Source organism: Psittacula echo, assembly GCF_963264785.1.
Source record: "Psittacula echo genome assembly, chromosome: Z".
Classification (NCBI taxonomy): domain Eukaryota; kingdom Metazoa; phylum Chordata; class Aves; order Psittaciformes; family Psittacidae; genus Psittacula; species Psittacula echo.
The window spans coordinates 34,699,033-34,711,697 of NC_137742.1; the positions used below are offsets into that span (position 1 = coordinate 34,699,033).

General features: G+C 38.3%; 1 protein-coding gene across 16 annotated transcripts in view; it reads right to left on the bottom strand.

Annotated features, from left to right (window-relative positions):
- MPDZ (multiple PDZ domain crumbs cell polarity complex component) overlaps window positions 1-12,665 on the bottom strand; it is a 96,595-nt gene that overhangs the window by 52,364 nt on the left and 31,566 nt on the right. For 14 of the 16 annotated variants that reach the window (XM_080638088.1, XM_080638075.1, XM_080638074.1 and 11 more), the window contains 8 exons: window positions 12,355-12,443; window positions 10,470-10,665; window positions 9,069-9,158; window positions 7,255-7,334; window positions 6,410-6,556; window positions 5,026-5,193; window positions 3,888-4,073; window positions 984-1,193 (listed from right to left, as the gene is read on the bottom strand). In XM_080638088.1, coding sequence (XP_080494214.1) covers window positions 984-1,193; window positions 3,888-4,073; window positions 5,026-5,193; window positions 6,410-6,556; window positions 7,255-7,334; window positions 9,069-9,158; window positions 10,470-10,665; window positions 12,355-12,443 — 1,166 coding nt within the window. The remainder of the gene's footprint in view (window positions 1-983; window positions 1,194-3,887; window positions 4,074-5,025; window positions 5,194-6,409; window positions 6,557-7,254; window positions 7,335-9,068; window positions 9,159-10,469; window positions 10,666-12,354; window positions 12,444-12,665) is intronic. The other 2 variants (XM_080638076.1, XM_080638077.1) reach the window with 2 other exon arrangements.

Sequence of the window (12,665 nt, forward strand, 5' to 3'; positions counted from 1 at the left end):
AGCATAATACATGGAATACTGAAGTGCAAAAGCTGCATATTTACAAACTGCTGAAAACAGAAACAAAACCCTCACACACTTTCTCTTTTAGAGTGACATCTCAAGGGTATGACCTGGTTTCAGCTGTAACAGTTATTTTTTTCTCCTTTCTAGTAGCTGGTGCAGTGCTGTGTTTTGGTTTTAGTCTGAGAACAATGCTGATAACACAGTGATGTTTTAGTTGTTGCTCAGTAGCACATACCCTGATCAAGGACTTTTCAGTCTCTCATGCTCTGCCAGTGAGGAGGGGCACAAGAAACTGGGAGGAAGCAGAGACAGAACACCTGACCCAAACTAGCCAAAGGGGTATTCTTAAGATGCCATTCTACTGATTTTAATTTAACACACTAGGAATACTAGTCCACTGGCATCCTTACTGATACACTACCCCAGTAACTCTAAGTCTCCTTCAACCTCACTCTTCTAATTGTTACAGACTACCTTCTAAAATCAAGCCTGAAGGTATTTATAGCTATACTAAAATAATCAGCTTGAGCTATATGAACTGAAGACTACTCACCACTGTTGACACATAAAGCATGCATTCTAAATACAATGGCTACAAAGGAATAGGCAAATTCCAGGCAAATCACATAAAAATGACTTTACATCACCATCTCACACATTCAGAGAATCTTGTAAAGCGTACAATATTATGCCTGCAACTTTCAGCCCTGAAAGACTGTGCTGGTTGAAAGATGCTTTGCCATTTTCTCAGCTACAAGATGGGTCTGCTAGGTCCTGCAGTCACTGCACTAGTCGTACACTACACAGGCCACTCCTACATGCAAGGAGATACAGGAACATGTTAAAGACAGCTTCCAGATGTTTTGAGCCACCCAGCTGTACTCCAAAGCATACAGAATATTTCCAGATGTCAGGATCATCATGCACCAGGTTAAATGATGAAAAGGAAAGTACCCATTCAATTCCCAAATCCTTACAGGCAGTGGTTTGGCAACTCCTATTTTAACTGTTCCTGTTGCGGCTCCTTTCAGTGCTTGTACTGCTTCCTCCAGGCTGCCATTTTCCAAGTTGGTATCGTTAACAAACATAAGCCGATCTCCAGGGAGAAGTCTGCCATCTTGCTCAGCAACTCCCCCAGGAACTAATGAGCGAATCACAATTACGGTGTTCGCTGGATCAACAGGATCCTAATTAAAGGAAGAAAAACATTTCATTTTATTTACACTTTAGTATCTTGAAAGTTTAATTTTTATGCTGAACTTCTATTAATCCAACAAAAAAATTGGAGCTCTGCTTCAGATGAAACCTCAGCAGGAACATACTCTGCTGTCCATACTGCCCAAACATTTATACCCACCTGTTTTCAATTCTTAAATGTAGAAATTGTGACTCCTTTCTAGGTGATGCCCCATAATGCATCTCCAGCATAAAATACTGCTAAATTGCAAAGTGCTTTTTGCACTGTAATGAGTAATTACACACCAAAAATTCAAATACTTGCTACTGCAATGAACTTATTGCAGACTTTGTCCCTTACACTTAGTGGTCTGGGAACACAACTGGGCAGTGCAGATCAGGGCAAGTTAACACATGCACTCTGGTGGAACATGATGTTTATTTTCAATAACTCTTATACTCCATGGCACCCAATCTTGCTCAGCTGAGAAAGTACTTTCTAAGAGGCAAGTCCTTATGCATGCCTCATCAAACAGTTTACAGGACGCAGGAACATACCAATACAGCACTAATCAACAGGACACAACAAAGTGGTGTTTGCTTTTAAATAAGAAAACTGCTTTGAAGTCCCCATCCTCCAAAGCACTGATTTTTATAAAAATGCTAGCATCAAATAGTAGTAACAGGAACATGAGATTCTGTAATAACAGTTATCAGAGGTGCTCACATTTGCATCATGCCTATAGAATTAGATTCACAAGGAACATTATTACATGTTAATGCTCCCAATACATGGCAATTCACTTGTGTACATGCACATTAAGAAAACAGAAATGTAATAATGTACCAGCTTTACTGATAACAAAAGAAGAACAAACATCTACAAACTGGCATGCAGCTGTAGTAAGTTTCTGTGCCAAAATGTACATCTGAAAGTATGCACATCATCAAGGGAGCACCGTAAATCACAGGAATGGGAGACTGTTGAAAGCTAGTGTGAGAGAGAAGCACAGAGAGAGGGAGGGACAGCGAGAAGATGCTTAACACTTCATGGCAGTTAATGCAGGAAGAAGAATGCCATGGAGCAATAAAACCAGCATTGATGGAGATAGTGCTTAAGCCTGAACACTGACATATTCATCACTACTTTAACAAGTATTTATGTTGTCACTTTAGATGACACTGCATGACACATTTTTGGGGAAAAAAAACCAACAAATCACTTCTGTAGTTTATGCAGTAGTCTTCCCTGGGGTAAGAAATTATGTAGACTTTCCTACAGGCCTGCCATTGTATAAAACACGAGGAACGTATCAGTATGAACATAACTGTCCTTAACTTTAATCACTGTTCATTGAAAATTAATCAAAAATTTGATTGAAGCAGCAAAATAGAAAGATGAATCTCACTGTAATCTTATTTTTCAGAGTCTCAGATGAAAGCAGAAACTTCACTGAAATGCTTTAACCACATGTCAAAGGAAAGACCATGGGACAAATCACAAATATTGTAACACCAAAAAAAGGTAAGTTTCAGAAATCTGACTAGAGCTGTAGGATATGGTCAAACACTCCTTTGCAAAATATATTCAACAACTTAAGGTATTCTCCACAACCCTTCAGTATTACCATCCATAAACAAAATTCAGTAGACAAAAACCATTTGTGTCAGTGCTTCAGAAGAGGCTGAAGCAAACATACACTACTTTGTGCTGATACGGACTCCAAATACTTAGGCTCCGCTATGGTGTCTTGCTCCAGAGCATCTTGAGCAACACATTAAATAGTAATCACTGTTTCATAAAACAGATAATTGACTATGCCTGTATCCTTCAGATTATTGAACTACTGTGCTCTTCACTTTTATCAGTGTGCAAATACAAAATACTGTTGAGGCATAGATTAATTCTAAACCATGCTCTGCAGGATAATTTTTACCCTGAAGTGACCTCCCGATGCAAATGTATACACCCTTAGGAACCAGATCCAGCAGATCCTGCAGCGCCACCAAACAGCAAAAGCCTCTGCTGACCACAAGAGGAAGTCAGAATAAAAATTATCCACTGTGACAACTAGGAACAGGAGGATCCTAACGAGGATCCTGGGATCCTGACCAAGTTCAGGCTGGGGACAGGCACTGAGCTTCATCGAGATATACCAAGAATCACACCTTGAGATACTTAGGAATTCTGAAGTCAAACACAAAATGAATGGGGGCATTTAGGCATGTCCTGCACAGACAGCAGCTAAGCAAGGGATTTCAGAATCGCAGTTCTGGATTTTAGTAAATCCTGTTTTAAGCATCTAAGTCCTTTATTGGATCTTGCCCTAAGTACTTCACCTCAGGTGCAAAATACATGATTAAATGCCTGAATATTCTGACTACATCATTCATTGCCCCTGGGGCACTAGAAGATTAGCGTTCTGAAGACCATAGTATATTAACAGATTATCTATTTTTCTGGACCAGAATTACCATTATCGTTAAAATCTCTAGTCTTGACACAGTAAGAAATATAAGTAATGTAGCTAGTAGGATGCCAATAGTGCCAGATAGTACAGTGATATCAATAGTGATAACCATTTAGTTTTACTGTATTGCTTGGTTTCCATTAATGTTTACCCTTAAAATAAGTACTTCGATCATATTGCAAGATCCAATATGAAGTATTCCGGCCTGCAACGAGAAAGGAGTGCAAAAGTTACCTGGTAGTCCAATATGCTAAATCCAAGTCCTGTACTCCCTTTCTCCAGCTCAATGTGCTGTACTTCTGCTTCCCACATTGCCAAAGATGAGGTGTGTACCTCTTCTATTCTCTGACCCTCGTCAGCTATTTCCAAAGCTGGTCCCTCTGTGTCAGAGGAGCCAATGAATCCAAGGTCTACGTGAGCCTGAGAAAAAGTGAATGTTCACCAATAAAATACAAATCTTTGTGAATCTTCAGAGACAAAATTCTGTTTTCCCAATAAACAAGATAAAAACTAAATGATGTATCTCTAAACACAGAGAAAGTACTCAGCAGAATTAACACACAAATTTGATAAACACAAAATTCATATGTCCTTGTAACAAAACAGCTATGCTACAAATATAAGAAAGTACTCACTGGAAAAAATATTTACAAAATAGAATTTCTGTCAAACTAAAAACTTCAGAAAACTTCATTAGTATATGTATTCAAATATATAAGAAATATCTACTATTATACAGTATGTCTAAAAATATGCCTTGCTTTTAATATAACAGCTTTGACAAGAGTCAGAACTTTAAAAAAAAGAAAACACACACACACGTACATACACACACATATGTTCTTCACTTCCTTTCACAGAAAAGTGCAGCAACTATAAACTGAATTTGGTGCCTTGTCCAGAACTCAGAATTAACTGTGTATGTTTTCATACAAATGTTATTGCTTTGTATACTATACTACAGGCCATACTGACATGCTTAATATGTCATGCTGCCCAGAGATTTGGACTTATGAGTGGCAGACACGTTTCTGCCAGTGAATGCACATACAGTTCTGACCAACACAAACCCCAGAAGTTCAAAACCAGACTGAATATATTCATATTCTAAAGAACATACTGTTCAGTTTGCCATACCCCCATGGCCTACCTACACAACAGAAGCTAAGTACTTATACAGACATAGATAGACCTGTGTCTAGTATTTCTGCCCATGGCCTACTATGAATGACTGGTAGCCTAAAGTACAGTTGATGAATATAATTTGCCTCATTCGATTTATCTGGTTGCAAGTCTAATCTTGTACAAGAACTTGATGAGATTTTTCTCAAAGAAACAGTCATCCATCCAGTGATATTTTAAGACAAAATACCTTTTCTGTGAGCTGAACCTCAGATAGACTTAGATTCTCCAGTACTTCTGGGTGAGTGATGGGGGAAGCTACTGGACGACAGCACACCATTGTCACCTTAACAGGCAATTCTTTCAAGATATTAACCACATCCTTGTGGTTTTCTCCAAGCAAAGATATCTCATTCACCTCAGTAAATAAAGAACACATAGTGTTTAGAAGTACACAGTATTTAGAAGCCCATTGAACAAAAATGGGTAAAAAAAAATCCAAGTCACTAATCATCTCATTTAAAAGAAAAAACACAATAAAAACCCATGCTAACAGACATTGTCAACCCTTAATTTCTACTCAATTTGGTGCTCAGAATTAGCACCAAGGTAAATTTTGAACTGAATGGATAGCCTCATAAATTGCATGACACCACCCTACAAACACCCATACTTGGTTACTTCATTTTTCTTGCATTCATGTGAAACAAATTCTGATTTTAATTCTAATAAAATTATTTTGAAAAGTAAACAAGTATTTAGTCCTGGCCTAGTTTTGCCTGGAACAGAGTTAATGTTCTTCCTAGTAGCTGATGCAGTGCTGTGTTTTGGCTTTAGTCTGAGAACAATGCCGAAAACACACCGATATTCTAGTTCTTGCTCAGTAGCGCTTACCCTGATCAAGGATTTTTCAGTCTCTTATGCTCTGCCAGTGAGGAGGGGCACAAGAAGCTGGGAGGAAGCAGAGACAGGACACCTGACCCAAACTAGCCAAAGGGGTATTCCATACCACAGCACATCATGCCCAGTATATAAACTGGGGAAATTACCCAGCAGGGCAAATCATTGCTGGGGTAGGGCTGGGTATCATTCACTAGGTGGTGAGCAATTGTATTGTGCATTGCTGCTGTTTGTTGTTTTGGGCTTTTTTTAGTTTTCTCTCTCTCTTTGTGATTCTCCTTTTCATTATTAAAATTATATTGTATTTTATTTTAATTATTAAACTGTTCTTACCTCTACCCACAGGTTTTATGTCCAATTCTTCTCCCCATTCCACTGAGGGGATGGGGAGTGAGCAAGCAGCTGTGTGGTACTCAGTTGCCAGCTGGGGTTAAACCCAAGTCCCTGCACTGTATAGGGATATTCCAATTAAATCTTAATGCTTTTGCTAGGCATACTTTTTTTGTGACCTTGAACTATCTTAAAAATCAGATATCAGCTGAGAAATGCATGTAAGTGTATGCATTCACATAGATTTATGTAAGCACATACGAAATGACTGCTAAAGCAGTTCTGTTTACAGCTAGTAGGCAGTTAGGGATGCTACATTCCCAAAGACGTAACTTGTGAGAAGCAAGTGACTGCTCAAAAACCTTACTGAATGCAGACTAAGATACAGTAGTACTTTTTCTTACTTCCAGCAGCTCATCTCCACTGAACAGCTTGCCACTTCGTCCAACTGGCCCCTCTGGTAACACAGATCTGATGAAATGATGTCCCACTGTAGCTTCAAGGCTTATCCCTAATCCACTGCTTTCACTATATTTGTTAACTACAGCCACCTAAAAAAAGATTAAGAAATTGTTACTTCTGACATATTTACAACCATACCTATTACTTTCTGTTCCAATTTACATAAAATGAGGTGAATATTCCAGAAATGAGAAACCAGAAATGTTCTCATGTGTAATGGGGACAGTCAGGTAAAAATTGAAATTTTGATCACATATCACTTCAACATAAACAAGTAGCACAACAATATATCTAAAAATATATACATTTGCAGAGACTACAGTTCTGACATATAATTTTGAAGTCCTAAACTCAGATACTGCTTTTCAATTGTATCTATAGTAAATGTCCTATGCACTATTTAAATCACTACATCAAGCATTTTATTCAATATGCAGAATGGGTAGGACATTTCAACTTTGGTTAATAAAGGGAGCTTCAAAATTCACCTTAAATATTACTTTTTTCTAAAATACACACTCATCGTCTTGAAGCTAGGAAGTCTGTGAAGCAATACTCATAGAAACAGTAACTTAAGAAGCCTGTAATTATTTTCCTAATATCAATAAAGAAAAAATCTTGACTGTATTAAAAATTAACAATCAAAATAAAATCAACAGATTAAGGAGAAGATGTATGTTTTTTATAAATAAAGGAACGAATACAATACAAACATATTTCTATGCTAGCAACATAACAAGTGGACAGATCAAAGGGCATTTAATAATAGTAATCAAAGTTTACCTACCACTATTTCATAATTCGAACCCATAATCCTCTGCCACTTTGCCTTCATAGCTGCTTCTTCTGTAGTAGTTAGCTGGAAATCTAAAAGTTATGTCTGAGATTACTGTGACAAAAAATAAAATATTCTGTATATATCCGTAAAACTGATAAAGTATATGAACCATGAAAGACTACACAACCATTCCCATAATGCCAGGCTGAAAACTTGGCATGTTTCGTCTTACCAGGCTTAGGTTTTTCACAGGAAAAACTTGCAAAATAGCATTAGATCCCAAAATTAACTATTTTGAAAGACATGAAGTTCAGTCAAAAGGGTTGGTATGCATGGCTGGGAAGAAAGGACGTGTATTTAAGCTAGCCTCAGTGTTTAGTGAATTTAATTCAACTTTACAAGATAATGGGCACAAAACACATGAAGAAGCTACATGCATGCCCCAGGCATCTGTTAAACCAGGCTGTATGCACGCTGATCAGATTGATTCAGGGAAATGCCTGAAATACTTACATATGGGATACTGCATATTGATCCTTTTGGAAGACTCTGCATTTTGCAGAGAGTATCCAAGGAAAGCTTTAAAAAAAATCTAGGGTTTTTTCATTTTCAAAACTATGAGCACAACTGTAAAAGATTTTTGTAAAACTGTAGGCCCTAGAGGGCAGTGAGAGAATGCAAGTCTTGGATTTATTTATTTTTTTGTTAGATTCACAGACTCGCACATAAACTATGAGAAATAATTCTAATTGCTAAAGAGCAGCAATAAAATTGGAGGGCAACACTGGGAGAAAAGTAATGATGCTGTGAAAAATACAGGGACAGACTACACAGCAAACTGCAGCGACTCTTAACTTGATTGAAAGTTTATCTGCAGACTGAAAAAAACAGAGAAATACTTTCCTCCTGCTCATTTTCCCTTCATTCACAGTGCTTAGATTCTAGGACAGGAAACAATAAGAAGCAGTATTTAGACACAACATCCAGTGAACACAGCACTACAGGATACTATATATGACAGGCTGAGGGAGTTGGGCTTGTTCATCCTGGAGAAGAGAAGGCTCAGGCGAGACTTTACAGCAACCTACTGGTATCTGAAGGGGCTCACAGGAAATCTAGAGAGAGACTTTTTAAAACGGTATGTAGTGACAGGACATGGGGGAATGGCTTTAAACAGAACGAGAATACATCTAGATTAGACCTTAGAAATAAATTCTTCACTATGAGACTAGTGAGGCATTGGCACAGGCTGCCCAGAGAAGATGTGGATGTCCCATCCCTGGCAGTGTTCAAGTTCAGGCTGGACTGGGCTTTGAGCAACCTGGTCTCGTGGAAGATGACCTGGCCCATGGCAGGGAACTTGGAAGCCTATGATTTTTAAGGTCCCTTACAACTCCATTCTATGATTCTAAATACATACAGACTCAGAAACTTGTGAAAAGGAAGATTTATCAGAAGAGGCATGAGTCCTGGAACTGCAGATGGGCAGCTGCAGGCAGTTGGAAAGGTAAGGCATGTTGGGAAATGAGGAGGGAAAAAGGTAAATACACAGCTAGACTAAAAAGAATAAAAGTTCAAAACTAGACTATAAAGGGACCTGAGCATGCAGCAAAAGCAGACTACTTCTTGTGACATTTCTGACACATACAGTAGTCAATGATCTTACAGCATTCATGTACATCACACATGTATGATTACTTTCACTTTCTAGCTGTACCTCAGCTATGCAGCACAAAGAAGATGGAAAGGCACACAAACACCTGGTCTTTGTGTAAACACACCCACATGCATCTTCACAGAAAAAATCTTAAAACATTGAGAACCTGTTTCCTGTTGTTTCATGTCCTCTCCAGTATTTATCGCACTGGCACTGCATGGCAGTGAAGGGGATCCCTGTTCTGTTTCACTGTTATCTGGAAAAAAAGGAAAAAAAAGCCTTTTCAGTTATTTTATGTGTTGTAATATTGAACAAGCTCACAGGCATGCCTCAGGGCACTGACCCTCCCACTGTATTTCCAAGCATCCATATTTGGCAAATGGAATCTGGCCTGAGGGGCCAAGAAAAAAATGCCACATTCTAAAGACATTTTGTCTTCTGTTAATGCTTTGCCTTGTCCAGTGGATTTTTCAATGAATCAAGAAAAAAAAGTGCAACTATCAGTAGCTGCATCTCTATAATTGTAAGTACAAGAAAACATATAATAAAACACTCTTTAGCACTCCAGCATTTTTTCTTTTTCCCTTCTTCTTCTTTCCTTTATGCAAGCTGACACTGAAAAATGAAAATCCTACAGACTTAGACATCTGTATAGCTGACAGACTTTTCACTTGTAGAAAGCCTCTCTTACCACAGTGTGTTCTGTTAGGTACATTGCTGGCTGTCAGCTGTCTTGACTACTTCTAGGCTGGAGAAGCAGCACTTTCTGAGCATTTCCTCCGTAATTTTTGCTAAAGGTGGGAATGAGAGGATGCCATACATATAACATACTACTGGGTCTTTTAAAATCTTGTGCAAAATGGGGATTATGCCTCACTCTACAAATTGCCATATCTTTCTGCTGACATCAACCTATATATAACACATGCAGCTGAAAAACATCTGTGCATCCAGCCTCTGTGCAGATATTCTGTTCAAACACTGACTTTAAAGATCTGACATATACACTTCAAGATGTGCACAGTTTAAAATTAGGCTTCGCTAATATCAGCAGCAGCAAACTTAATACTGGTCATTTGCTTCTGAACTTTGTACATATAAAATAGTTAATCCCTATCAGGTTATTAATAACCTCTAGACGTAGGTCACTCCTCTCATACCTTGAGTTTGCGACACTGACACAACAGTGAAAGGAACTCAGATTTTGCTCATTGTGGAAGGTATCTCTTTGCTTGCTCTTGAATTCAGCTCTCACCTTGAGCACAAATAAACCACCCACTGCCTCCTCAACATTTGAAGATCTGCAGGATCAAAGTCTTGAAGCAATTCAGCCAGAAATGCAATGCAGTGCAGAGATTTCAATGCTCACTTTGAAAATGTAGCAAATAATACCACTGTGTCTAAAAGATTAATGAGACCATAGTAGACCAAATTCTCTCCTCAAGTACAACAGCTCTGCCATCAGTAATAGCAACCCCGAATGAATCTGGCCCATTTTAATCTCCAGTTTGCAATTGAGAAGAAAAGTGTTTCAAGACAACTTTAAAGCAAAGCCAGTTTTAATTACCTTTGGCTGTGCTACTATCCATTGTTTGGAACAGTAAGTCCTTTTCAACAGCAGCACTGAAGTCCTCCTGGGGCTGAATATGATTTTCCTGCTTAAGCCCTCTTCTGATCAAAGTGAGCCGAACTGTTTGTCCTGTGTGCCGCAAAACGTCAACTGCTTGCTGGTTAGTAAAACCCTGAAGATTTGTTCCATCCACCTGCAGGATTAAGCACCTTTTCAGCCCACAACACAACCCAGAAAAAAAAACAACCAAACAACCAACATCTAGGGGAAAATAATATGGTGACCTCTCAGCATCTGTTAGCCTGAGCACAAAGCAAGCAGGGGGACAAGAACAAAAACCTGGAAGACTTAAAACACTGGATACAGTAAGCACTTTCACTGGACTACCCCACAGCTAGGTAACAGCTAGTACCACAGCAAAGTGGGGAGAAGGCCTCTGGGCTCTCATCACAGCGGGGGCCAGGCACTGGGAAATGGGAGAGGATGCAGCACATGCTGTGCACGGCACATTATGCAGCCTGCCTGCTCGACCGCTTTAGCCATCCCCAAATCCAAGGAAAACATACTGGGTGAATAAACCAACACAGCCATGGCTGAGAGAGCTGGGGAGGAGAGAGTGAGGGAAGACACATCCATCTACTGTGGCAGGAAAAACTAGAGAGCACATTCTGAGGCCAAGTAATCTCAGACACAGTGAAGCCTGAACACTGTGAAATCCACTTTCCTAATGAAACACTGCCCCAGCCAACCAGATGTAATCTCTGTAATCTCTGGTCCATCATTTTAATTCTTTAAAGACAGAATTTTAGCCTCTTCTGTTTGAAGCTACCACATTATCTCTAATTTCTTTCTTCTGAAACTCAAGACTTTGACATTGCTTGATTTCATCCCATTATCCCTAATACACACCACTTTTTTTTCTCCTTCTCCATGCAAACTTCATGTTATCCTATTTTTTCTCTGTCTCACCCCCCCCAGTACCTTTATTTCTGAAAAAATTATAATACATTTCTTGACTCCTGTAGTTGTTTCAGCATATCTATAAAACACACATATTCCATTATTTTAATTCCCCCTGCATGAAGAATGACTTCCTTTGGACCCTAACCATTTTGTTGCCCTTCTCTGAACTTCTTCCAACTCTGGTGCTCTTCTAAATATTACATAATTAAAAATGAGGTTATTTAATTTTTCCTCCACACTTAAGCAAATCATATTTTAAAAGTATTCATTATTCTGCTGTCTGAGGTCACTCAAGTCTTTTTCTCCTTCTGCATCTGCAGTAGGAAGAAGAAATCAAAATATGGAATGTGCAATTTTAGCCATTGTACTCTGCATTTATATCCTTATAAAAGCCATATATACTTTCACATACAAAAATGCAGGCACATTTGTACTTGGAGAGAGACTGCAAGTTGTTCTTAGTGCTGCCTTTGCATAAATCCAAGGACAGATCTGTGACGGCCATGAAAATGTGGTTCCTGCATTTATGAACTGATTTTCACCACACAACTAACATTTTATGCATGAAAATATTTTCTTCTTTCTGTGAAAATATTTCTCTAAAACTTTAATGGCATACTTTAGAAAATAATTTTGAAAACAATTGCTTAGTTTGAACTAAACTTTGAAACTTTGCCTTTTGAAACTAAGCAGTCTTAAAGCTCTTACCAATAAGATACACACATACAACATAGATTTTTCTTAAGAAACACGGGGTTCACATGGGTAGCACAATGTGATCAAATAGTGAACAAAAGGACCCACCATTTCAACAGCAATCCTAAACCTTTTAAATAAGTACTATATAAACTTTCCTTCGCAACTTAAAAAAGTAGAGTTTTGCAGACAATTGATCTCATTTCTTTCTGTGTTTACTTACAACTATTATTTGATCTCCCACATGGATTCTGCCATCATGTTCAACAGCACTGCCTTTTGTAATGCTTTTCACAAAGATACCAGAAGGCTCTGGGATGAAGAAACAAGAGAAAATTAATCAATTTGTTAAGAGACAATTTAAGTAATGCAACAATCTCCAACTAAATCCACAAGCCAAAGGGAGAAAAAGAAAGAAAACACAATCTCCAGTTAAGATAAGGAAAGAATTGGCAAGAAAGTATCTATTTTAAGTAAAACATATACATTAATATTTTCCAAAAGGATTAGGCTAATTAATGTCAGCTTGAATTG